General features: G+C 50.6%; 3 protein-coding genes across 11 annotated transcripts in view; 2 read left to right on the plus strand and 1 right to left on the minus strand.

The window, feature by feature from the left end:
* Window positions 1-1,132: 1,132 nt before the first annotated feature.
* On the plus strand, window positions 1,133-21,116 carry THRAP3 (thyroid hormone receptor associated protein 3). 7 transcript variants are annotated; one of them, XM_027668647.1, is made up of 13 exons: window positions 1,139-1,486; window positions 3,242-3,585; window positions 4,630-4,712; window positions 8,148-8,308; window positions 11,278-12,183; window positions 13,541-14,281; window positions 14,854-15,026; window positions 15,453-15,564; window positions 15,815-15,899; window positions 18,099-18,283; window positions 18,863-19,055; window positions 19,207-19,356; window positions 19,619-21,116. In XM_027668647.1, exons 4-13 carry the CDS (start codon window positions 8,172-8,174, stop codon window positions 19,838-19,840), a joined length of 2,904 nt encoding a protein of 967 aa, XP_027524448.1. In that variant the 5' UTR covers window positions 1,139-1,486; window positions 3,242-3,585; window positions 4,630-4,712; window positions 8,148-8,171; the 3' UTR covers window positions 19,841-21,116. The 7 variants fall into 7 exon arrangements, with proteins under 7 accessions (XP_027524452.1, XP_027524450.1, XP_027524453.1 ...); XM_027668651.1 differs by lacking the exon at window positions 3,242-3,585 and having other exon boundaries at window positions 1,133-1,486; window positions 19,210-19,356; XM_027668649.1 differs by lacking the exon at window positions 3,242-3,585 and having other exon boundaries at window positions 1,138-1,486; window positions 4,630-4,745.
* A 1,278-nt stretch (window positions 21,117-22,394) lies between these two features.
* LOC113959547 (SH3 domain-containing kinase-binding protein 1-like) lies at window positions 22,395-24,082 on the plus strand. Its single transcript, XM_027668657.1, has 7 exons — window positions 22,395-22,572; window positions 22,934-22,981; window positions 23,126-23,237; window positions 23,369-23,430; window positions 23,517-23,814; window positions 23,909-23,972; window positions 24,044-24,082. The coding sequence occupies exons 3-7, from the start codon at window positions 23,146-23,148 to the stop codon at window positions 24,080-24,082; spliced, it is 555 nt and encodes a 184-aa protein (XP_027524458.1). The 5' UTR covers window positions 22,395-22,572; window positions 22,934-22,981; window positions 23,126-23,145.
* An 806-nt stretch (window positions 24,083-24,888) lies between these two features.
* The window catches only part of EVA1B (eva-1 homolog B), a 2,378-nt gene continuing 1,104 nt past the window's right edge, over window positions 24,889-26,162 (minus strand). The window contains exons 2-3 of one of the 3 annotated variants that reach the window (XM_027668653.1): window positions 25,824-25,940; window positions 24,889-25,723 (exon numbers count right to left, since the gene is read on the minus strand). In XM_027668653.1, coding sequence (XP_027524454.1) covers window positions 25,299-25,723; window positions 25,824-25,940 — 542 coding nt within the window. In that variant the 3' untranslated portion in view covers window positions 24,889-25,298. Of the gene's footprint in view, window positions 25,724-25,823; window positions 25,957-26,162 lie in introns of all 3 variants that reach the window. The other 2 variants (XM_027668654.1, XM_027668656.1) reach the window with 2 other exon arrangements.

The raw sequence follows: 26,162 nt of genomic DNA on the forward strand, positions 1-26,162 counted from the left end.
GGAATTACGGAGGTACAGGGAGTTCCTCAATGAGGCAGGAATTTCAGGATATTCAGCCATATAGTTCAGGCCATGGGTATTGGAATAGAGAAGAATGGTGGTGGTGGTTGCAAAAGCTGTCCCAGGGGAGCTCGTGCCAGGTGATGGTGCCAGGGAATGGCGCGACAGGTACCGGTGGGCAGTGGGGCTGCGCTGCTGCACCTTGAGCTGCCCCTGTTCCTGGGCAGGCCTGGGAATGAGGCTTAGGCTGCTCAGAGGGGTTCTGTAGTGAGTCCCAAGAGAGGAAGGTGTTTATTTGGCCCACGAGCTCATCTGGTCTGTGTTCCTGCTGGAGCCAGGCCGAGGGGGTGCCTGGGAAGGAGCCGGTGCCATTTTGTTTCCGGATGACAGGCGGGGTGTGTGGGGCTGGAGTCTCCTGCCCTAAGGGAAACATCCTTCCCCTCTTCCCAGGGAAACTGTGTTAGCAGAGGAGAGGGAGTCACTGCTGGCAGGTTGGAGAAGTTAAGAGTTTCTGCTTAATTTAGCTTTATCATGTCAGAGCTATGAATAGTGAAATCACGGGATCACGTTTCGTGCCAGCTGGGAATGGTGTTTGTGCTGCCTCCCTCCATGGTAACCGGAACTGCCGGCCCACAACAAAAAAGTTCAGATAATGGCACCCAGAGATGACACCCGGCCCTGCCTGGGGGTCGTTTCCCACCCAAGGAAGAGTTTTCTGCCCGTGCCCTTTGTCCTGTCAGTGCTCTGTGCCTCTCCCCGGTGTAGGAGAGCTCAGCCCTGCTCGTGGCTGCTGCTCCTGTGATCCCAGAGCAAGTGCCCTGCTCACAATTTCTCCTGCACATTCGTCACCCAGCCATTTTTAGCCTGCCATGATTTACAGGGTGAGGTGGCTGCACAAGCCCCGAGGAGCCCCTGCTGTGACCGAGGGGTGCGGGGCTCGCTCAGCCCCAGAGTCCTCCCGCTGCTGCTCCAGGGCCCTCCTGCCTTTGGGGGAGTGAAAGGAGGGAGGAAAACGGGGCAAGGAGCCCCCCAGGCGTGTCTGCTCTGGGAGCATCAAAGGTGATGGGGAGGGGGGGGGTGTGTCAGGCTGGAATTCTGTCCTCAAGGGAGTGAGGCTCAGCAGTAATGGTGTCACTAACCTGGACACATGATAGCAGGTGGGCATCCTGTACCTCGTAACCTACACCTAAAATAATTACAGTAAGTGCTCCTGTGGGGCTGTGGATGAGCTTGGTTTCCTGAGTTAAGGGATGTGTCTGTGCACTGTCTGATTAGATGGAATTATTTTGGCAACCTTTTTTTACTGGGAAACGGTGCTGGGATGAATGACTAGTATCAGAATCCTTTTCTGTGCTGGTAAAATGCGAGGATTTGTTGGTATCTGGCGTGGTTTAAATTTTATTTTCCCTTTTTTACTTAGGTGAGAGCTCAATTGCTTCTAAAAAAGCAGTGTTCAGAACCAGACTTGATAGGACACTTGTACAAGGTACGTGAACACAGCATGGAAAATGCTGTTCAAATAAGCTTATTCCATGTGTACAGCATTCCTGTGGACAGGCATTTCCCTCTGTTCCCTCTGTAGTCTGGCAGAGTGTAGGGGTGGCCTGGTCTGGAGCCTTGTGCTCACAATAACCCCACAATTTTTAAATTTCTTTTTTAAAGAACATTAAATGTTATACCAGGTCATGGAAATGCTTTTCCTTGTTTTCCCCTGAGGAAACAGGATTCGAGTTAAGGTAGAGGGGAATGAAGTGCTGGCTCAAGAATATGTGAGTGGTTTTGCCTTTTTCAGCTTATAAATGAAATTTGCTGGAGCTTGTTTTTCCATAGGTTAAAAGTGTGAAGAGTTGTAATCCTGCAGGACAGATTCTGTTCTGGCTGTACCTCTACTGTGTATGTCAGAAGAAATTCCAAAGAGCCCCAAATCAATTGGGGTTTGTATTATTTACTGTTTATTTGGAAGCAGAATTTCCACGTTTGGGGGAAACACCTGATTTTTCTACTTCTCTCTTCCCAAGTTGTGTAGGTTTGGAAGGAAAAAGCTGATAAAACAGGTTTTTTCCCCTTCTTTTTTTTTTTTTTTTTAAGTATGGATGTTTTTCTTCTGTGTTTAACAGAAGTTCCAACTGCCTGACTTCTGTAAGAAAACCATCCAGATTTCTAATCAGCTTTTTCTTGGATTTGTTTCCCTGAGCTCCCTGTCACTAAACTGTCTGAATAACAACATACGACTTTATAAGCTCAAAGATACATAAAATATTTTTTGTTAAGTAGCCAGTTTCAGGATAAAAGTCACTGATTGGTGTTTGTAGCTGGTCAAATTCTTTGGAAAGGGGTTGTTCAGCACTGCAATCTGCAGAATCAGTGCTTTCCAGGAGAACCTGTGAATATTCTTCCAGCCATTCCATAGAACCTGGTTCTAATTATCCAAACCCAGGGCTGGAGTTCAGGATTAAACTTCTTTAGGGATTAGTTTAATGGTGTGAAAACCCAAATATTCTTGAAGGAAAATCTTAATTTGAAAGCACATAGACTAGAGAGAAATTGGAGCTGCTGCTGACAAACCTGAGCTTCTCTTGCCCTGGCAGAATAATCTGGGTGTTTTCCCCCAGAACGTGTTTGGCACATGTTAGAGCAGAACACTGTTTGGGGTTTTTGGTCATTTTTTAGCAGTGTTGTCCAGGACATTTTTTGCTGAAGAGGTTGGTAGGTGCAGTTGTAGCTTTAGTTAACTTGGGTCATTAATCTCCTGAAAACACACACTGGATCCTTGATCTAGGAAGAGAAATTGTTCTGCTTTTTGTTTCCCCAATGAAATTTGATTGGAAATGACATTTTAATTTGCTCCCTCCTGGCTGGCAGTGAGAGCTGTGCAGGTGGCTATCAAGAACATACTTAAGGTTTGGTCTTGCACCAAAAATTAGCTGGAAAAGGAAGAATCCAGTAGGAAGTGAGGTGTTGGAGTTGGATTTCTGAGCTAACACAACCAGAGTGTGCTCTGCACTCTGCCCTTACTGCTGCACTTCAGGGGCATGCAGAGAACTGCAACCCTTCCTAAGCTTATTTCTGCTGTGGTTGCTGCTGCCTCATTGTACAGAGCACACTTTGTAAGGTGCTGTGTGGGATTATTCTGGTTTTTTTCTAGAAGGAACTAATCTTGTTTGGGTTTTGGGGCTCGGGATTAGGAATTGTAGAGCTGGCTGAAGGAGAATTAATTTTTTTTTGTTCCCTGATAATGAAGGCTGTTGTGAGCAAAGGAAGGAGCAGTTCAGCTGCTCCTCCCGAGCTGAATGTCTGTGCTGGAGAACACAAATGGATGCCAAGAGGCTCGGGCAGAAATGTGCTCTCTAATGAGGTGCCACCTCGTTTGCTTTGGGTCCTACAGCAAAATAAACCTCCACAGCTTCACTCAAATGCTGGACAGAAAGGAACAAGCAAGTTTTTGTTTTCCTGCCACAATTCTGTAGAGCTTTCTACAAATGCTTTTGCAAAATATTTAACATTTATGAGTGGAGTGTTTGTAAACACGGTGTGATAAACTGGAACCACCGTAAGGAGTGTCACAGTGCTGAGCTCAGCTCTGAGGTACGTACACAAGCCATGTCCCTCCTTTCCAGGGGTTTGGGGTTTGTGCTCGGTGTGTTAGAGACAGATCTGAACACAAATAAACAGCTACTTTGGCTGGGAGGTCCCTGCTGTGTTTTTCCCCCCAAGCTGGCACACTGTGGTGCTCCATGGTCTGGAATTCTCGGTGACACCTCAGGATGGAGTGGTCTCAGCTGAAACTTCTGCCAGCTCTGGGCAGGGCTGTTCTGCTGCAGCAGCTGGGAAAGGGCTGAGATCCCAACCGGTGCTGCCTGAAAGACTTCAAACAAAGGAGTGGAAGATGGAAAGAGTCGTAAAGTAACACAGGCCAGTTGGAAACAGGGAACAAATTCCTGGAAAAAGGCATTGTGACAACCCACAGTGTTCTTCTGTTGACCCATGACTTGGCACATGGAAATGTTCTTTGTGGTGTTCTGGAATAAGAAACTCCTGGACTGTGATTTCTGCCTCAGCAGAGAGCATTGAGCACATTCCCTACTTTCCTTTCCCACGTTTCCTACTTTCCTTTCCCTGTCTGGAAGAAAGGTTTACTGGTCCTTGTTGTGTGTTGTCTTGGTTCCTTTTTCTGTAGTAGTTCTCCAAGTACCAGAACAGTTTTCCTTTCTGAAGGAGAATCCAGCTTCTACTCTGGATAACACCTCTGAGGGAGATTGTACCAAAACTTGGTGGTAATGGTGGTGTTTGGGAAATAGGTGAAGAAGCAAACAAAACCCAAGTGTTCTGTCACACAGCAAGAAAAAATGGGTTTGGCAAACTCTTTTCTGGCAGCCACTGTGAAAGGCTGAAAGTCAAAGGTCTTTGCAAGATATAAGGTGAGATCTCTCTTCTTCAGGGACCCTTAGACAGGTGGACAAGACAACAGCAAAAATAATTTTTAAAAAAATCTGTGCATGCTTTTCTTTATGAGGATCTGATGAATGTTTTGGGTGCAACAGGAGAGCTTAAGGCAGCCAGGCTCCTGTTCATCACTGGTGGTAAGCACAAAAAATGCACATACAAAGGTGTGTTTTCTTCTCATTTCAGGTTTTCTTCCTGATTTCATAACTGACAAAGCTGAGACTCTGAAACCTGACTGAAGGGTGTGAGGGGTGAACCTGCTCCAGCAGGTAGGCACACAGCAGAAAAGGCCTTCACAAGAGGTAAAACTGCTTGTCTTGGGATTTGGAATAGACCTTCTTATATCCCTTCTGTCCTGGGCGTGCTGCAAGTTAAACTGTTGCTTGAATTCTGCTTTCATTCTTAAATGTTGCTGTGCAAAAAGTACAGAACAGGTTTAGAAGAAAAATCTCAGCCTCATGTCTTGGAATGTTTGGGCCTGTCTTCCCAAATAACTGCGAAATAGAAGGGTAAACTAGAACAGTTTAGGGAAATAATCTTGGATGTCCTGGAAGAAGTAGTACCTGCTTTTGTTTTTTTTTAATGCTACATTGACTGATTCTTGGATTTACACCCTGTTAATTCTGGGGAGAAAAGGACTGCTTCCCCCAGATACCTTAACTGGCCAGGTTATTCCATGTCACACTGGTCTGTGTTAAACCCCATATTCTACTCCTGTGTCCTCCTCCAGCATTTGTTTTTTTGCTGGAGCATTGCAGTGATTTCAGTCAGTGGCCATGGAAGTTCTTAACTGTCGTGAATATTTAAATTCCAAAGCTGTGGAAGCTCATGGAAGTGCACAGCAGTGAGAGACTCTAAGTGGTGACCTTTTTGTTGCTGTGGAGCAGAGTTCAGCTGCTCTTTTGAGATCTGTCAGGAGGTAAAACATTAACTTTCCTACCACTGTTTCCTGACAATAGTTTGTCTTCCGGGCAAAGTCCATCGTGGTGCCTCAGTGGGAGCATTTGTTCCTCTATTGTTTCCATCTCTGAGTGCTGTGCTGGATTGCCCTGAGGACTTAAGAATGGAGAAGGCAAAGAAGTGCTCCATACAGTGTTTTTTTATGGCAGATCAAGTTTCCAGCAAGGTAATGCCTTACCAGAACTTTTAAACTCAGCAGGCTCAGATCAGTGCCGATCATTTGGGATGCAAGACACGCTCCCTGGGGAGACCTGCATCGTGGCTTAGAACTGGGGCTGCAGACAAGACAAACTGAAAAACAGTGTTGCAAACCCCTGACAGTGTTTCCAGCAGGACATGCCCTCCAGATGTGTGCAGTCACACTTGTGAGGGGACCTGGATCAGGAGCAGGATGAGCCCTGTCCCTCCCCAGGCAGAGATGGAGCCGGGGCCAGGGATGGTGGTTCTGTAGCTGTGGGCAGGAAGGAAATGGGACTAAGGCAGAGCAGACTGTAAGGACAGGTCTTCATAGTACTGTGTGAATGCTTCTGCTGTAGTTCCTGCTCAGGGCCAGACAGATTATTCTGAGCCTTGTGCCTTGGGCACAACTCCCTGGGCAGGGGAAAAATGGGAATGGGAGGTGAGCAGCCACTGCTGTTCTCAGAGTTTGCCTTTGCTTCACTTACAGGCACCTTTTTATTTTAAAAATATCTTTCTAAGATCCCTTTTATAAGAAGAGATTCTTTCAGAGCAGGGTTTTTTGCTGAACACATTTTTTCTGGGTCAGTCACTCTTAGAACAACTAAATGTACATCACAATAAGTTTACAACTGCAGTTAACTCAGGGGAGCTGACCTGACTCCAGTGTTCAGTTTGTTTAACCTTTTCAGTGCTGATAGAGCACAGCAACTCAGTTTCTATTCCAGTAGGAGTTACCTCACATGTCTGGAATGAATCAACATTAAAAGTGTTGGCAGAGATAACAAACCCTTCCAAGACGTTTGGCACAGGTTGCACATACCGGGCTGGGAAGTGCTGGGGATCAAAGTGAAAGACAAAGACTCCTAAACAACTCAAAGTGATACTTCTAAAATCTGTTTTGGGGGTCTTTTCAGGGCTTCCTGGGAGTCACTGCAGCATCTTCTGTATCTTTTAGTGGTTCCTGTTACCATTTATTTCTTCTGCTGCTTTTTCGTGTGTTGGTTTCCAGTGCTCAGCACTGGGTTGTTTTGGCCAACAGAGTAGGAAGTGTTGCTGGTTCAACAGATGCATTCAGTAAATTAAAAGGAAATACTTATAACTGATCCTTTCAGACATTCTTTCTCTGAAAAAGCACAAGAATGAACGTTGGTTCTCAGTGACAGTGCCTTTTGGTTTTCATCCCTGGGGCGACTTATTGTTTCCTAATACAACAGGAAGCATTAATTTTATTATTTTTTCCTGCGTGCTTTCCGGTGTGGAATGTATTATAGCACTGGAATTGATATAACATCTTTAGTATAGTGAAAGGGAAGAATGGGAACACGTAACATGATTTTTTTAAAATGAAAGCCAACTTCCCGTTTCTGGAAAGTCTCGTTTGTGGTGATGAACCACCACCCACTCTCCCATCAGTCACTCCTGGGCTGGGCATTGTGCTCTTCCTGGAAGTGCCCTGGCAGAAGTTGGAGTATTTGATAACCATATATGTAATTTTGGAGAGTGAAGTGAAGGCATTGCAAGTCAGTCCTCTGGAATTTCCTTAAAATGGACATAACAGCAGCAGTACTTGATCAGTTGTGTTTGTGTACCTGAGTGCCTCTATTTTTAATCAGTGGGTGAAAAGTAAATGGAGTTATACTAATATAGTTCCTTTTTATTTCTGGCTCTTTTTCATTAGTCATTTTGGCTAAAAAATTTGTTGATAACTTATGCAATACTCAATTAATGCAAATTTTGCTTGTTGATAAAAGAGAATAGATGATGGGAGGGTGTAACTCAAACATTTGTGTGGTCAGACTATTCCCTGAATCATCTTTTAAGGGACTCTTTAATCTTTACCTGGATACGTGCCTGAAAATAGCCCAGGTAATTCATAATTATGGCTATTTTGAGTCATTTAATGCTACAGTGTAATCTCTTCTGTCTCTGAATATTTGGAAGGACATCTGATTTATTTTGGCTGCAACAGAACTCCTCACTGGGTGATCCACGCTGGTGACTGATCACAGCAACTGCCCCAGCAGGGAGGGCAGGATTGGACCTGAGCAGAGCTGTGCAAATAGGGTCCTATTCCTGTATCTTGGGGTATCCATTTTTTGGTGATTCCTTCTGAAAGTTTTGATAAGAGTTCAGGGGGTGGGTTTTTTGGTTTTTTAATGGTAAGCCTTTTTCTTTCTTCCCTCTTTGAAGCAGTGGCAGCTGGCTGTACTGGCAGTGATGTGGAATTGCACTTCCAGGGACTGGTTTGCCTGCCCAAAGGTGGCCCTTCCTCTTCCTGGGGCTGCATTAACGTGCTGCTTTTCGCTGTCACAGTCACAGTTGTGATTCCTCTGCGTTTAAAGCCTTTTATTCTTTTTGCAGATTTCCTCCTTAGGCTGAAATAAGCCTTCTATTCTGAGCCCAGCACCATTCATCTGTTCTCAGCAGGCACTTCAAACATTCCTATTTCCAGCTTATCAAGCTCCCTGTCCCTGGAATCTGTCAGCCTGCCAGGAGGTGCCTGTTCTCTCCTATCAGCCACATGCTTCATTTCTCAAATACTTTTGTTTCCCTCTTTCCCTCAGGTGCACTGACAGGTGCTTGCAAAGATGTCTAAAACAAACAAATCCAAATCTGGCTCCCGTTCTTCCCGCTCGAGGTCGGGGTCGAGGTCGCGCTCCCGCTCCTTCTCCAAATCCCGCTCCCGTTCCCGCTCCGTCTCACGCTCCAGGAAGCGCAGGCTCAGGTGAGTGTGGGCAGCCCTGGAGCCAAAGGGTGGAACGGGGCTTTTCCTCCCTGTGCAGCTGGTTTGTCACTTAACTCTTTTCCAGGGAGAGACTTTGGTTTGATCCCAGGACAGATAACGCCCCAAGTCTCGGGCTGTTTCCTGCCAACCTGTGCTGTTTGGGTGTTTTCAGTGACTTAGGGGAATAGCTGGTGAATAAATACATAAATTAGGAGAACAAAATGTTTATTGTCAAGATATTTCTTGGCTTTTTTTTTTTTAAGCTTTTAATGTAATTGATCCCAGACTCAAGGGGCCTTTCCAGACGTCACATTTTCCTCCCTCCTTCAAAAATGAATTGAAACAGGTTTTAATGTCAGTTTAAGACACTGCTGTAAAAGATGGGGGCAGTCCTTGTTCCCTTGCCCCTCCCCTCAACGTGCAAGAGCCAGGTAACAGAAATGATCCTTCTGGAGGGTTAAAGTAGATAATTTTGCTGCTTAGGGTTGATTTTGTGAAATCATTAATGTGCATAATAGTTGTCCTTACCTCCCTGAATTGCTTCTGAGCAGGCCAGTTAGAGGCTTGTGCCTTCCCTGGATATCTGGTTTTTCCTTTCCTTTTGGCTAAACATTCTGTGCCTGGCAAAGCCATTCCAGCTGGGCGGGGTGTGATGGTGTTCCACTGCTCTCCCACTGCAGTGAGTGACACGTATTCTGAAAAGGCTGGGCTGGGAGCACATGGGAGTGTTAACAGTTAGGGATTTTTAACATGCAGAGGCTCTAATGAATGTACAGTTGGAGAAAGACTGACATGACAAAACTAAATTAGAGGCGGAGACTTCTCGGAGGCTTCCAAGGGAGTCCTTTGCAGAAGGGAGCTGGAGTGCTGGAAGATCCATGCTCATTTGGGACTATCCTCTAGCTGTGAAGGAACTTTGGCAGTTGAAAACAAAGGCAACTCGTGCAAACATGATTGTTTCCTCTGTGCTGCTGCTGAAGCTGCTTTTGCATTGTAAATAACTCCTTTTTAAAAACAAAAAAGCCTCAGAATGGAGGGGGTCAGCCCAGCCCAGCCCCCCTGCCTGGCCTTGGGATGTGCTCCGAGGTAGGTGAGGTAGGTCTGGTGGGATCTCGCTGTAAAAGTCCATTGCTGTGCACTTCAGGATGCACCACAAACTGTTTTCCTTTGGTAGGTTTGCTGTTTCTTAAAAGTTACAATGCCGTGTTGGAGTCTGCCTAGTATTTCCTGCTCTTCTGTGACTTTGTTTCTCACTTTTGCCTCTTGTAAATGCTGGGGGTTCAGCCCTGGAGCAGTGCAGTGCCAGCAGCTCCGGGGGCTGGCAGAGGCGGGGGAATTATCACTTGTGGTGTTTCTTTTACTGTATAACTTTTACTGTATTTTTCAAAAGAATTTTCTGGTAAATAGTCTCTGCTGCTTTTGGAGTGAAATCTTCCTGCTGCAGCCTCTCTAAAACGCTGGAGCAGACTTTGGAAGTGGCGTGGAACAGGTCCCTGCTGATAATTGATCCCAGATGCAGCAGTTGTCTGAAAATTGAGCGTCTGTGTTCCTCGGGCCTTGGACTAGAGCTTGTTATAAGTGGTTCTTGCCTCCTGCCCCTCTGCTTTTCCCTCTGCTCGAATGAAGAAGTGTCTCAGATAAGATTTTTGGTTGTTTAAAGGATGAAGCATCTGTTAAAATGATCATTAAACTGTTTGCTAGCCATGACTGAAGTATGAATAAGAGTTTCCTTCTAAACCGTGACCTGGTTGGTAGGAGGAGGAAATGAAAACAGAACTGAAATACATCTCTGACTGCACACATGTGCTAATGGTGCAGGAATTCCAACAGCAGGTTGTTCTCCCCTGGTTCTGGGGGCTTGGGGTGGGAGAGGCAGCACAGGTCTGTGTGAGGAAGTCCACGTCCATTGGAATATGACCAAGGGCCAAAGCTCAGAATGTAAGGAAGGGCTGTGGAAATGGATCCAGTGAATGTTATTGACTGAGATTCCATTTGGAAAAATCTCTTTTCTGTTTCAGCTTCTCAGTTTGGACACTTTCTCTGTTTCACTAATGCAAATTGGCTAAAATCTGAGACTCAGAGCGGAAGTTTGTTTTCCCAACAGCTGTGAAATCCTTCCTGCAGCTCTGGGATCTGAGCTACAGTGGGGCCTTCAGCGGTTACACAACCGCAGCTCCAGCAATTTAATGGAAGAGGCCGCTGGGACAATTAGCCCCTAATGCCCGGCCGCTGAAATCCGTGTTTTTCCAGGGTTTTGTGTTCTTGGAATCTGTTTCTGTGGATGCGGGCGGGGCACCCACAGCCCCCCCTGGTGGCACCAGCGTGTCCCACCATTGTCCCGCTCCTCGGGAGCTCCGGGGCTGTGCTGGGGATGCACCTTTGGGAGCTCAAACCCACAGAGCAGCGAGCCCTTTGCTCCAGGGCTGCTCTTCTCCTCTCGGGGTGAAGCATTTATTTAACTCACCCGACAGAGAAGTGGGGTTTCATCTTGATTGTCAGAATTTCAAAGTACACGAGAAGTTGGGGCACAAGAGGAAGATTTGGGATCTGTTCCAATAACAGCAGCATAATATGCATAAAAAATACTTCTTTGTGGATGGGGTATAAGATTGACCTGGAGCTGTAAATGACTGGAAGTTTGAGGTCTGTCACTTTTTTGTGAAGCTGGATAGCACCATGTTCATCCCAGAAAAGCGGAGAGCAGCATGGGCTTATTATGGTCTGTACAGTGATCCTGAAGTCAAGTATTTGACAGTATCACAGGTACAAGTTATTTCCATGGCAAAGTGAAATACCTCAGTCAGATAGGGGTAAACCAAAGAAATTACTCTTAGAATCTTAGAAATGAGCTTTTCAAATTCTTTTTTTTTTTTTTTTGTGAGGCTTCAAATCCAGATTGTGGCGGAGGAATAAACTCTAAAAGCAAACCAGCGCAAAAAATATTTGCGTAACTTCTTTTCTTCTGTCAGTTCTAGGTCTCGTTCGAGATCATACTCTCCATCTCACAACAGAGAGAGGAACCACCCCAGGGTGTACCAGAACCGGGATTTCAGGGGCCATAACCGAGGATACCGCAGGCCGTACTATTTCCGCGGCCGCAACCGCGGGTTTTACCCCTGGGGCCAGTACAACCGCGGCGGGTACGGGAACTACAGGTCCAACTGGCAGAACTACCGCCAGGCCTACAGCCCCCGCCGGGGCCGCTCGCGCTCCCGCTCGCCCAAGAGGAGGTCTCCGTCCCCGCGCTCCAGGAGCCATTCCAGGAATTCCGACAAGTCATCTTCCGACCGCTCGAGGAGGTCCTCCTCCTCCCGCTCTTCCTCCAACCACAGCCGGGTCGAGTCTTCCAAGCGCAAATCTGGGAAGGAGAAGAAGTCCTCCTCCAAGGACGCCCGCGCGTCCCAGGCTGCGGGGGAGAGCCAAGGAGACGAGTCCAAGGAGCAGCCGTTCTCAGGAGCGGGGGCTCAAGACGCCAAGGCATCCGAGGGGTCGAAACCATGGCAAGACGTGAGCGGCTACGGCGCGGGCTCCGCGTCCAGGGGCTCGGTGTCGGAGCTGAGCCCGCGGGAGCGCAGCCCCGCGCTCAAGAGCCCGCTGCAGTCGGTGGTGGTGCGGCGCCGCTCGCCCCGGCCCAGCCCCGTGCAGAAGCAGAGCCCGCCGCGCTCCAGCCCATCCCCGATGGGCTCTGCCGCCCAGAGCGGCTCCGGCTCCTTCCAGGGGGGCTCCCACCAGAGCCCCTTCGAGCACGGCTCGGCGGGATTGAGCCCCACCAGGAAGAGCCCGGTGTGCAAAAGCCCCACGCCGGTCAGTTCGCTGTACGGGGCCGCTCCGAAGGAGGAAGGCACAGCTCCCGGGGGAGGAGCCTTCTCCAAGAGGCAAGTGATGTGTCTGTGGTGCTGGGTTGCTTTTTGTGTTGTTTTTGAGGAGCCAGCTGCACCTGTGGGTGCTCTCTGTGAGCGGGGAGAGGGCTCTGGGGCAGGCTCCAGCTGGGGGCTGGTTCTGTCTAAGCCACAGAGCAAAATACAGACCGAGCCCTGAGTTTGTAGGAACTTGGGATTGGTTTTCCAACTTGGATAGTTCTAAAGATGGTATATGTTCCCTACAGAAGTATTCATAACCCGTGAATACTTGAAGATGTGCCCAAGGAGATTTCCTGGCAGCTGGAAGCTGCATTTCCCAAGTTATTTATGTGTCAGTAAGAGACATTTTTAGTGTTGCATTCTGGAATTGCCTTACATACTATAAATTAGAAGAAATTCATTAAATCCTACTGCATGTCCTGCTGCAAACAGCCCGAGGCAGGTGCAGCTGCAGTGCCTGAGCCTGTGTGTGTGGGTAGGATGGGAAATTAAAGCACCAAGATCGTCCCTAAAATAAAGACATCCTTCCATGCAGAAGGCATCTGCTTCCATGATTCTCTTGGATAGTCCACTGCAGATTGTGCCTGAAGGTGATGCTTTGTTTCAAAAGATGTGGCACCATTCACTAGTGGTTTCAGATCTTTATTATTTTTAGAGTTGTTTTGATCTGATTCTATATCAAGGATGTCTGAAATTTAAAAAGAAAAGGGAAAAAACCCCTGTGACTGTTGTTTGGGCTTTCCCAAGCACTGAGCTGATGTCCATGGCTCTGTTTCCCAGAGCCAGGGTTTGCTTTGTGAATGCTTTAAAACTGTTCTGATGCTATAAACCACCTGAATTGTTCTCACCAGAAGTGTTTTATCTCTCCCAGCAGCACATTCTCCTCTGTTAACCTGTTTGCTTTTATTTGTATTTGCAGTCTGTCATGAAATATTTAGCTTACCTATGAAACTTGCATCCCAAATTTGAAGTAGCTTTTGAGGCTTTTATTTCCAGTGTGTTGTTTAAAGCAGAACAGCCCAGTTTGAAAGGTTTGATGTGTTGTTCTCCTGAACCAGGTTTGTAAGTAAATAAACGGAGTGGGTAAGATGTTCCTCTTTTCCTTCCAATGCATCTGTGGGTCAGCTGGGTTTGATTTGTTCTTGAGCCTCATTTCATCGGTCCTGCATATCCATTTCCTTGTGTATTTGCTGAATTCAGTGAGAACTAAAGTCTAAATCGAGGCTGAGTTTGACATTTTAACTATTTTAGGGCCTAGAGGAAGCTTTCTGTACATGCATAACTTGGTGTTCTCTGAAGTTTGGCTCTTTGAACTGACTCATTGACCTCGTTGATCTCTAATATGAAAACTCCTGTAATGTTTTGTGACCAGGTATCTGGAAGAGCAGAAGGCTGAGAATGGGAAAGACAAAGACCAGAAAGTAACAAATGTTGAGAAAGAAAAAAGTAAAGAAAAAGGGAATTTCTCTGAGTTGGGATCGACAGACGGAAAGGCAAAGTCTGACTCGTATGGCTCCAAAGCTGACTCGGAGAAGGGATACCGTGGCAGCCAGTCCCCCAAGCGCTACAAATTCCGGGATGACTTCGACAAGATTAAGGTCCCAGAGTTCCACAAGGAAGGTCATTATGGCAAAGAGGAAACGGATGAGCAGGACAAGAAAGACAAGGGGAAAGGCCGGAAAGATTCGGAGTTTGACGATGAGCCCAAATTTATGTCTAAAGTTGTGACGACTTCAAGTAAAAATCAAGAAGAGGATAGGTCAGGAAAGTGGGAAGGTGTGGTTTTCCTGCCACCTGGAAAGGAGAAGCAAAGGAAATCTGATGAAATGGAGGAGGAAAGCTATTCTGAAAGGTCCAAAAAGGAAGAGAGACCAGGATCCAAGAGAGCTGAACCTGGTCACAGGGGGTTTGTTCCTGAAAAGAATTTTAGAGTGACCACTTACAAATCAAGCCAGGAAAAAAGCTCTTCCCCCCCACCAAGGAAGCCTTCTGAGGTGAAGGAAAAGCCAGGTACCAAAGTGGAGGGGCTGACTCCTGGCAAATCCTCCTTTTCCATTACCCGTGAGGCCCAGGTCAATATTCGGATGGATTCCTTCGATGAGGACCTTGCACGGTAAGGGGCTGCTGGCTTTTGAGGAGTCTCAATAGTGATGTTTTTTCCTGTTTCTCTTCCTGAGATCCCCATGTGCCTGCCAAGTGCGAGGAAGGCTAAGCAATATTGCATCACAGTTTGTGATCTTGGGAGCTAGAGATTAACTTTTTCCTAACCTTTTCTGTGACTGGATGTAAGATCAGTTCAGGATGTCGATGCTTGTGCCTCCAGCTCTGTGCCACACGGGGCTCTGGGAGGAGTCCCAGCTGGAGTCAGGTACTCAGTGGCTTCTGGCTGCCAGAAGCTGAGTTGTGCAGTGAAGTTACTCTGCTGGGTAAATCCTGGTGATTTGCTGCAGTGTGTTTTACTGCTCTTACTCTCCACGCAGCATTACAGAGTAACAGTGACCTGAATTATCCCAATGACCCGGGTCAGTGTGTTTGGGGGTGTTTAAGGAAGCTCCTGGCTCACACTGTGGAGCGTTCTCAGGTGCCTTCCCAATCCTACGTAAAACATCAGTCAGCTTCCAGCTCCTGCAGCATTAATCACCTTGACCCCCTTGTTCTATTTCTTGTGCTCTGTTCCCTTCCCAGTCCCAGTGGCATATTGGCTCAGGAGCGCAAGCTCTGCCGGGACCTCGTGCACAGCAACAAGAAGGAGCAGGAATTCCGGTCCATTTTCCATCACATCCAGTCGGCTCAGTCGCAGCGAAGCCCTTCTGAACTGTTTGCTCAGCACATAGTGACTATAGTCCATCATGTAAGAGGTGGGTCACGAGTCCACGTGTCCTCAGGGGAAGGTTCACTCCTCCCTTGTACAAATAACAGGGGTCTGTGCACTCTGGTTAATGCCCAGAGTTGTTTTCCAGCAGATATTCCAGAGATGAGACCGACAGCCCGATCATGATCATCTTTATTTACATAAATACCTTTCTGCACAGGCAGAAGGTGTTCCTGTTTTTACCTGAGAACTATTCAGAGTGTGTGACTTAGAATTGTGTGTTCTGGTGAATTGGTGACTCACTGGCAGGAATTGCTCATTTCACTGAAACACTGAAGATTGAAACTGGAATTTGTCAGCAGCATTAGAGCTCATCCCACGGTGCTTCACTGTCCTGCAGCTGGGATGGGCTTTGTCTTTTTACAAAACTGGCACTAATGTTTTGGCACTTCTTTCCTCCACCCCCCGACAGAGCATCACTTTGGGTCCTCAGCAATGACACTGAACGAACGCTTTACCAAATATCTAAAGAAAGGAATGGAACAAGATGCAGCTAAAAACAAAAAGAGCCCTGAAATCCACAGGTTGGTGCCATTAGACACTGTCTTAACATTGCTGGGGTATTTCAGATTTCATTGTCTTAAACCCTGGAATAATTCCAGAATAATTCAAGTATATATAGGTAGCTTCAGCCAAAAAAAAAAAAAGGGGAGAAAAAATATGGGGAGTTTTAAGTACCTTTGGAAATACTACTCTGCTTTAAATGGCATTTGATCTAAAAACTTTAGATTCTTCTTACAAGTAAGGTTATATCTGTGTTTTGTTTGCTTTTAGGAGGATAGATATATCTCCCAGTACTTTTAGAAAACATGGATTCTCTCAAGAGGAATCGAAAAGCTCCAGAGATCCTGGCTTCAAGGTGAACTGTTACTCTGATTAGTTTAATTCAACAAAATGAGTGCATTGGGCATGAACTTAACAGTGATGTTTTTGTTTAAATTACTCTCTACTTAAGTTTGTGTTTTTCTTTTAAGGATGGGCATAATTCTAAAAATGAACTACAAAGGGTTAATTTTTATTAAAAATGTATCAACAACCTTTGTGAAGTGGTTAGACTATGGTAAATGACCCCAAAGTCAATTGAGGTGAGCTTGAGAAAAAAGAGAGGATTTTTGGAACAAGTGCCCATGATGAGAGAAGAGACTTTTTGTGATATTTTTCTGCTTGTAAGTATGATTAACTCCATTGTTACGTGCAATATTGCCAACCATGTTTTCAAAGACATGCATGTCAAAAAGAGGAAAGTAAAACTAAATGCTGAGCTAAAGCAGATACACTATTAAGCAGATGATAAATTTTGTTCTAACAACTTACTGTACAATTTCTGTTGATTGCTGTTACTTTAACATTCAGCACTTGTCTTAGATCCAGAGCATTTGGGATTGAGTGTTTTAGCTTTACTGAGTAGATGAATGTTAAGCCATTGCACTCACTGTAAACAATCATAAAAAAGGCTTAACGTAAAATGTTTGAGATTTTAACCTTTGTTTATTCACCTTCATACATATTTACATTGAAGAGATTTTAACCAGTCCTGCTGAAACCTTACTTGTTTCATATTTGTTTTCGATTTTTTCCAAACACACTTGTGGCTTGACATGGACGATGGTGAGATGGATTTGATGGGCCTGAACTCTGAGCATCAGCTTGGCAGAGTGTGTTATAAACGTGGTTTCCAAACAGCTCGCCAGCCCTCCGAGAAACAGACGTGCCCTCCCAAACCCAAATAGGTGTTTGCTGTGCCACATAAGGGAGCTGCTGCCGATTTTGTCACTTATCTGTCATCCACCGTGTTGGGAGCAGTTTTATTCTCAGAGTAGAAATTAAAGCTCTTTGCCTGGGGAAAGTAGAAGAGCAAAATACCAAAACAAAATGCCTGCTCTCACTCCTGCGTTATTTGACATATTTATTTAAACAAAAAAGTGGTTAGAAACTCATGTAAGTAAAAAATTTAACAGCTAGAGAATTACTAATCCTTTTGTATTTAATTGAAGGCGATTAATGTGATGTATGTTGCATATCAAGTCGTACAGTTCCCAGGATGAGTGTTGTGTAAATGCAGTAGCAATGGCTGAGGCTGGGTGTTGTTACCAACATGTGGTGTAAGGCTTCCCACAGCCCTCCTGCTGCTTGTCAGAACCACAGCCACTGTCAGTTTGGGCAGGCAGCAGAACCTCACCCAGGTACCACAGGGCTCAAAGGAGACACAGGGAACACAACTGCTCATTTCCCAGAGAAACTCCTAATCCATTCCTGAAGTATCCATTTAAATACAGCTCACAGCAAGCACTGCCAGGTGGTTTTTATGTTTGTTTTTAATTAGCAATGTAAATTTATTTTTAATTTTTCATGCAGCTGGTGGGTTTTTTGCTCTGTGAAACACCAGCTTGCTTTAGCTGTGTGGAGCAGCTGTCACAGGGTGCCTCCAGCCCGGGGGGAGGAGCTGTAGGTGATGTCTGCACCGAGTAAATCCCCCTGACAGACGTAGCAAAGCCTCCCTGTCCATGGGATGTTTGGCCTTCTCACAGACCCCTTGGATGCTGCATTTCAGTGGCCTCCATCTCCTGCCCCCTTGGATCAGTAGTTGCAATTTTGGGTGTCTCCAAGCAGCAAACAGCTTTTATTTCTCCTGAAGTGCCACTTCCAGGTCTGGGGTCCACGGGCTCTCGGGCAGCTCTGCCACGTTGTGGTGGTGACACATAATCAGCTGGATGGGATTCCCAAGTTGTTCACATCTCTCCCTGGCTGTGGTGTACAATAAATGCCAGCTTCCATGTCTCTCCCTCCCCTGTTCCAGGCTGTTTATTCTAATGCTGTTTAAAGAGGAAATTGAAAGTTTGAAAAACAGTGATCTTAAGTGTAGGAAATTTGAATTCAGACAAATGAAAACTTATTTTATAATAGTGCATTATTTTACATCTTAAAATGGAATATTGATTAGAGTTCAGTTAAACTCCAGTTCTCCAGAAGTCTGTGCAGTCAGTAGCAAAGTAAATGGTGCTGAGCTGGGGCACTGCAGACCTTGTGTTCAACTCTCCCCTCTCCCCTGCCTTTGTAGGCTGAAGGGAAATATAAGGACGACCCTGTTGATCTGCGCCTTGATATTGAACGCCGTAAAAAACATAAGGAAAGAGATCTTAAACGGGATAAATCCAGGGAGTCGGTGGACTCGAGAGATTCAAGTCACTCAAGGGAAAGATCAACTGAGAAAACGGAGAAAAGTCACAAAGGCTCAAAGAAAAAGTATGTAGGAAACCCAGTAGCCATTTCCTTCTGCCTCTCCTGTCTCTGCTGCTCAGGTTGGAGACGACATCGTGTACACACAGTTGTACACAGGGTGGTGCACCTGGGACATAACTGCTCCAGTGGCCTCAGTTACCCCTCTGCGTGTCCTCTCGATATCATTGTATCTGTCTGAAACACTAAGTAACTGTAAAAGGTAAATGGGAAGGCTCCATGTGTCAGGATGGGTGAGTCACTTTTCCTTCTTGTTCCTGTTGTGTCAGAACAGCCACGTTGAAATGACTTGGCTTTGATGTTAATTTAATAATTCTCTATTAGCCTAATTTTCCATTGAATAAAACTCTGTGGGTGCATGCTTAGCTCAGAGCAGATGGTGTGAACACCTTAGGAAGGAGCAACAAGTTCCTCCTGGAGAGCACTTGGGCCCTGTGTTAGAACCTGAGCTCTTCCTGTGGCTTTTCCTCTTGTAGTGGCATTGATAATGGAGTGCTGACACAATGGTTCTGTATCAGGTGGGTCACAGCTGAGTTCCTAACCCTGTTGGTGTTCCCCTCCCTGCATTTCCCATCACTGAAACAGGAAACACCGACGGGTGCGTGAGAGATCCAGGTCCAGTTCATCGTCCTCGTGGTCCTCTCACTCAGTCAAAGGAGAGGAGTATCCCGAGGAGACTGAGGAGAGGGAGGAGAGCTCCACAGGCTTTGACAAGTCCCGGCTTGGGACTAAGGAATTCACTGGCCCAAATGAGAGAGGAAGAGCAAGAGGGACCTTTGTAAGTGTTCTCCACCCCCTGGCCCAAGGGTTGATTCCCAAAGTGGGCAGGAAGGGATGCTGGATCTCCTGGAAGCCCTGGAACGTGGCTGGGATGGGAGGGCACTGCCTCTGAAACCTTACTATTTTTCTGCTCTGTGTTGCCATTGCAGCAGTTCAGAGCTCGAGGGAGAGGATGGGGCAGAGGCAACTTCTCAGGCAACAACAACAGCAACAGCGGCGGCAACAACGACTTCCAGAAGCGGAGCAGAGAGGAGGAGTGGGACCCCGAGTACACACCTAAGAGCAAGAAGTACTACCTGGTACGTACCTGGTGCTGAAACATCTGTGTGCTCCAGGTGTGTCTGGTCTCAGATGCTTTCGAGGTGAAAGCACCGGCTGTCCTTAACCCAGCGGGGAAGGCTTCGGGTGACACGTCACAGGAAGCTGCTGGCTCTGCCTAAAGAGAGCTCGTTCCTGCTCCTTGTAGAGTGGATTCCACCAAGTGGCTGGCACAGGGCAGTGGGAGACAGGTGCCAGGGTTGTGTCAGCCTATCTCACCTGCTGTCCTGTCTCACCCTGCAGCACGACGACCGGGAGGGCGAGGCCGCGGACAAGTGGGTGAGCCGGGGCCGCGGCCGCGGCGCCTTCCCCCGGGGACGGGGCCGCTTCATGTTCCGCAAGTCCAGCACCAGCCCCAAGTGGGCTCACGACAAGTTCAGTGGGGAGGAAGGGGAGATCGAGGACGACGAGAGCGGGACGGAAAACCGGGAGGAGAAGGACAACCTGCAGACGGCGGCCGAGTAACCGCGGGGCCCGCGCGGTTCCGGGAGCCCCGGCGGGAGGGGGGCCAGGCTGGTGCTGGGGAGCCCGGGGGATCCCCGGGGGCTGAGCAGGGCCCTGGAGAGGAGCTCGGAAACGATCCCGACGTTGGAGAACCGCATCGCCAGAGTTCAGCCTCCCCAGGCACGGACTGGGACTGACTGACCCATCATTTATGCTTGGATCCACTCCTGGAGTTTCTCTTCCCAAAGACTTCCCCTCTGGACTGGATACGGTCTCAAGCACTGGGTGAGATCCCAGATTTTCCCTCCTCTGTGACCTTACGGATGGTCGGTTATTTTTTGGTAACAGGCGTTGAGGACGATGTGGTTTCGGTTTGTGCCCACCTGACCCCACCAGTCCTGACATTTGTTTCTCTTTTATAATTTGACCCAGTGACGGTCGGGGTTCGCTCACCCGCTCAAATTTTCCTCCCCTATTGTGTATTCAGTTTTCTAAATTCATACTCTGCTTATTTTAGGCCTTTACGTACGTAGCAACATCAATTTCAAAGATAATTTTGGAAACTATTTTTGGTTCTTATAAATAGGAAAACAATGAAGCATGTGAGTAAACATCTAAATATTCACTTGTTGGGACCAAACTGCTATGATTTTTTTTTTAACTTTTTTTTTTTTTTTTTTTATGTAACAGTTGAGTTTAGGGCCTTTTAAAAATGATTGTTTTCCTTTTATGTTGGAAGTTAACAAAATTAGCATGGTTTTAAAGAGAAAAAAAAAAAATTACACCCTACTTCTGGCCACTGTTTGTGTTCACTGTTAGGCCTGGTGTGTGCTGGACCCCAAACTGCTTGTAGCATTTGTGTCTCCTCCCTGCAGCTGGTTGTGACCCGAGTGCCCTTTCCAAGATGACAGTTTTCTAAGGAACTTCCGAATTCTACTTGGGGAAAAAATATAAACGGAGATGAGAATTTTTCAATATTTTTTATTAATCTTTTTATAAAACCAAAAGGCAGATCCCTCCTGAGCTGATTGAGGACAGCCCTTAGGATGTGTTTCTTTTTATCTTCTACTTTAAGAATACTCTGGAGCAGTTTGCAGATGGTTCCCGGCCAGGTTTGAGCCTGGCCAGGGGGGCACAGCCGTGCCCGCGCTCCCCTCTCCCCCTCCCCAGGATTGCTGTGCTGTTCCCCACACACCAGCTAGAGTTTGGTTTGTTTTGACTTGAACAGTTCCTGTTTAGCAAAGCCCCGAAGTTTGTTTATGCAAATAAAATACAATAAAATACGTAGTAGGTGTAACTCTGCTTGGTTTGTGTCCTGAGTCGCCAGAAGAGCCTGGAGCTGCAGGGGAGCTGAGGGACAGGGTGGTCCTGGAGGAGAGGTTGGGGGGACACCAGGGGGGGAAGGGGAAGCCCAACCAGGTGCCTTCAGTGTCACAGAGCAGCAGGGGCACAAACCAGGGGTTTGTGCTGGCCTGACTCAGGTATGAAAGCAACTCCCTGTTGGGTTTTATGCGTTAATAGACCTTTCAGCCCCTGTTTTGGCACTAATTGCCTGCTGCCAGCAGGGCTTGTGTCACCCACGCACAGGAGCAGCTCCCTCCCTTCCCACAGCCGAGCTGGGTGTGTGGCCTTGGGCTGGTTCAGGGGATGCCCAGGGGCAGAGCAGCTTTCCTGGTGCTGTGGGGTGATGGCCAAGAGCTGTTGGGACAGAGATGTGGGGTAATGGTAGCTGCTTCACCTCATGCTTGACCTCGAGCTGACCTAGGGAAAGGGATGCCCGGTGTTCCCAGTTCCCTGAGGGGTCACCCTGGGAATTGCAGCAATGAAACCCCCGTCTCTGCCCACGGCCGATCCCCAACCCCTGCTCGGGGCTCAGGATTGCTGGGTCGGATGCATTTGACCAAAAGGAATATCTGTGCTGCCTCCTGGGCCAGGTGCTGGCCCGGCCGGAGCAGTGGTGTCACAGTGTCACAGTGTCACAGTGACATCCCAGAGGGACCGCGGCCACACCACCCCCTGCGCTCTGTGGGTTTCGGCCCCTCCGCGGTTTGGGTTTCACTTCCCCTCCAGCCCAAGGTGACAGAACCACTGCATGCCCCAGATGGCTGTGAGCTGTCACCCGGGGCCAGCTGTGGTCCTGCCCCTTGCCTTGCTCCACACTGTGCCAGCCCTGGCTCTCCCCGGCGTTTGGGGCTCAGCCATGCAGGGAACCCCAATGCCAAGGCTGAGACCCCACACTGGCACAGAGGGCCCAGCCCTGCCCTGTGTGGGGAAAAGGTGAGTTGGAGGCTCTGTGCTGGGGGTGGCCGGGGGGACACAGGGCTCTGCAGGGCTGTGCCGTGACACTGGTCCCCACCTGCAGTCCCAGCACCCAGTGCCCTCCAGTCCCATCCTCACCCAACCACAGCTGATGCCAGCGATGCCATCCCAGGACACTGAGCCCAGGGATGTCCGGCCCTGGTGTCCATCCAGCCCCAGGAGCCCCCCTGTCCCACCAGGATGGCCGGGCAGCCCCGCAGGTGGGTGTGAGGTGGGTTGGGGCAGCCACGGACCCGCCCAGGATGGGGGGCAGGGGGAGCCCTGTGGGGCACAGGGATGTGGTGTGGACCAGCACTCAGGTTCTCTCTGCTTCGACTTCCTTCCCAGCACGGAGCCGATTTCCTCTGGCATCACGTGCACAGTGTGGGGCCAGGGGAGCCCGGCAGGGCACGGCTCGACCTCGTGGGCAGAGGCAGGAGGGAACAGGAGGGCAGGTAGGAGGGAGACACCGCAGCTCTGGGGGTCCTGTGCATGGGAACCACCCCAACAGCAGCAGCCCCTGTGCTTGGCCGAGCTGCTCCAGGGCTGGGCATGAGAACAGGGTGGTCCACGGGCACCTGCCCACGGCCTGGTGCCCTGTACCCGCCGTGCTGGTGGGCCTGCCCTGCTGTGCTCCCGGGCTCGGTGGGATGGAGATGCTGCTGTGCTGTGGGGGTGGGATGACATCCTGCCCGTGGTTCCCCTGCTCTGCCGTGCAGAGGAAGCGCCGCCCGCAGCAGGGCCTGTGTGGGGCTGGTGTGGGGCTGGGAGAGGGTCCTTCCCCAGAGCCTAAGGAGCCCTTTTGCTCCCTGGCAGTTGGAACCACAGCAAAGGACAGGGAGGCTGAAGACTGGGAGCCTCCAGGTGAGTCCTGGGCTGGGGGAGAAGGAGGGACAGAGATGTGCCTGGGGCAGGCCCCCCATGCTGGGGCAGGAAGAGCTTCCTGCCCCGCTCTGGCCTGGCAGTGCCGCTCCCAGCCCCAGCCCTGCTCCTGCCTCCTCTCCCCAGAGCTCCCGGCACCGGTGAGGATGGAGCTGGCCAAGCTCCCGCTCACCAAGAGGATGGCTCCTGCTCCCCCCGTCCCTGCCAAGGCCAAACCAGTCCCTGTGCTGGCCTCCAAGTAAGACACATGTGGCCGTGCTGGAGCATCTGGGGCCACAACGATGTCCCAGCACCAGGGCCATGCCCACGGCCATGTCTGGGCCCTGGAGCAGGACTGGCTGTGCCATTTCACACCTCTGCTGTCCCCAGGCCTGGTGACCCCCAGCCCAGCGCCACGGCTGACACGGGGCGGGGCAGAACCAGTGACCCAGGTAGGGTGCAGGGGCCACACAAGGGGCTGCAGGGGGGCTGGGCCCTGCCTGGTGCTGGACACCGATTCCCGCCCTTTCCTTGGCAGATGCCGATGGCTTCAACGCGGTGTCGGTGACCACGGCCAGGCTGAGCCACCCCACGGCCACACGGCCACGGGTACCCGGCCAGCGGCCACCCAGCCTCGTCCTGGGGAGTGTGGGGGGTCCCTGTGGGGTGGAGCAGCCCTGGGGGCCGCCCCATGCCAGGCTCTGTGTCCCTGTCCCCAGCGGGGCACAGGCGGAGGGACCGGAGGGGCCGGAGGGGAGGCTGCTGGCCCTGGAGGACCTGAAGGCCGAGGTGCGGACCCTGCACATCCTCGTGGACCTGATGCGAGTCCAGCACCTGTGAGTGGGGATGGGGGGGTCGGGGGGTCCTCAGTGGCTCCGGGCCGTTCCCTGCTGGGTCTGGTCCCGGCTGAGCCGTCCGGGCGTGTTGCAGGCGGGACCTGCAGGACCTGCGGCTGGAGCTGTGCCAGGAGCGGAGCCAGCGCCAGGCACTGCAGGTGAGTCCTGGCAGGGGCTGCCCCGTCCCGGTGCCCCCGTGCCCCCCAGCACTCACAGCCTCTCCCCACAGGCAGAGGTCGAGCGGGTGAGGAAGGTGCTGTCCTGTTAGTGCCGTGGGGGCTGCGCTGCCCACCCGGGGCAGGTGGGGGGCACACGGTGCCCTGTGCCCCCTGACCCCACTGCCCCCAGCCCGGATCTGCACTCACTGGGCACAAAATGCCCACCCTGTGCCCAGGTACTGCTCCCTGCAGCACAACTGCCCCCGAATGTATAGAAATTGTTTACAATAAACTATTTTGGGTATGGATCTTTGTGTGGGGGCTGCTCAGGGAGCTGCTGTTGGCTCCCATGTTCCTGTGGGGCTGGGCTGGTCCTGCCTGGCACAGGGGGTCCCACCATGGCACAGGGGGTCCTGCCACGGCCCACAGCAAGGCTGGGACAGGGCCTCCTCCTCCTCCTCCAGCCCCCACATAGTTTCCCAGGCCAGCCCCAGTCCCAGCCCCAGCACATCCTGGCCTCCAGCCACTGGAGAACATCTGGAAAACATCTGGATCCTGCCGGCGCTGGCGGCAGGGGGGACCAGCCTGGGAAGAAGCTATTTTTATAAAGCTGCTGGGGAGGGGGCAGTGGGGCCCCCGCACCCTGTGGGGCTGTGCTGGGGCTGGGAGTGGGGCAGGATGTGTCTCAGCCTGGTGGGAGCAGCCACATCCCTGGGGAGCAGCGGCCATCCCAGAGTCCAGCGGGAACATCCGCCTTGGTCCCGCTGGGAGGGCGCTGGGTCACGGTGGGCGGCGCCGGAAAAGATCCGGCTAAATTTAGTGGGGCCGAAGAGGGAATTGGCCTGGGGAGGGGCTGAGACCGTCCTGGTGTCCAGGGCCCCCCAAAACTCAGGACCCCACCACGCTGGGCTCCAGCTTGTGTATAACAGCACCATGTTTGTGGGGCAGGAGCCCAGGGCTCACACGGACACAGCCCGGCCCTGCCCCACAGGGTGACCCCCCACCCATCCCGGCTGAGATGGGACAGCAAGGTCAGCCCTGTCCCTGTCCCTGTCCCTGCGTGTCCTGGGGCTGCTTGGCTGGTGCCAGCCTCGTACCAATGGCTCAAAGTGCATCATGTCCCACGGTGCTGTGGGAGAGTCCAGCCCCGGGCATGCCCGTGGCACCGTGGTCCGGCTGTCCTTGGTGCAGGGACAGCCCAAGGCGGCTCCGCCGGTGCAGGGGCCACGAGCAGTCCCCGTGTCCTGCCGGTCCCTCCTGGCACGGGTGGGATCGGCTCTGAGGGGAGCAGGCACCGTGCCAGGGCAGCTGCCCCTGTGCCGGGGCTCAGTAGTAGTGGACGCGGCCCAGGGTGCCGACGGAGCCGATGGTGCCGGAGCCCAGGATGTCGGGCTGCCCGTTGCGCCAGATCTCGCGGATGATGCGCTCGCGCTCCTCCAGCCGCTGCGCCCGCTCCAGCTCCTCCGCCGACGCGAACACGTTCACGGCCAGCGCCCCGTCCCCGGGGCCGTGGCTCTCCAGAGGGATCTCGGTCACCGGCAGCAGTGACTCGGACGCTGCGCGGTCGATGGTGTCCTCCTCTTCATCCTCGTCCTCGTCATCCTCCTCCTCGTCCTCGCTGGGGTGGCCGGGCCGGGCCGGGGGGCGCGGGGGGGACCGGCAGGACAAGCGCAGCACCAGCAGGCACAGGGTCAGCACCAGACCGAAGCACACGCCCAGCACGAAGTAGAGCCCAAAGCTCTCGGGGTTGGCTGTGGGAGAGCAGAGGGGGTGAGGGACTGGTCTGTGCTGCTGAGGGCCCACAGTGGCCCTGGGGTGGCCTTGGGGCCCCCCGGACGCGCCCTGGCTCACCTCGGATGTGGGCGTACGCGGCCATGCTGTTGCTGAGCAGCTCCATGTCCCTCCGGCGACTCTCCATCCCGTGCCCGGCGGCTCTCAGCGGCTCCAGGGATGGCACACACTCGGCATCTGTGGGATGTGGGGGCTGAGCAAGGCTCTACAGGGGGCTGGGAACCCCCACAAGTGCCCCTTTCAAGGCTGTGCCTGGGTGCACCCAGGGGCTCCTCGTTGAGCGGGGTTCGTTCCTGGGCTTGGGCTGCTCCATCCGGGGCTGGAATCCCACAGATGCTGAACTGGAGCCATCCCACTCCAACGCCCTCCGTCCTTCCTGAGGGACCAGGACGGATACGG

This window comes from Corapipo altera, unplaced genomic scaffold, assembly GCF_003945725.1.
Source record: "Corapipo altera isolate COAL_440 unplaced genomic scaffold, ASM394572v1 297, whole genome shotgun sequence".
NCBI lineage: Eukaryota > Metazoa > Chordata > Aves > Passeriformes > Pipridae > Corapipo > Corapipo altera.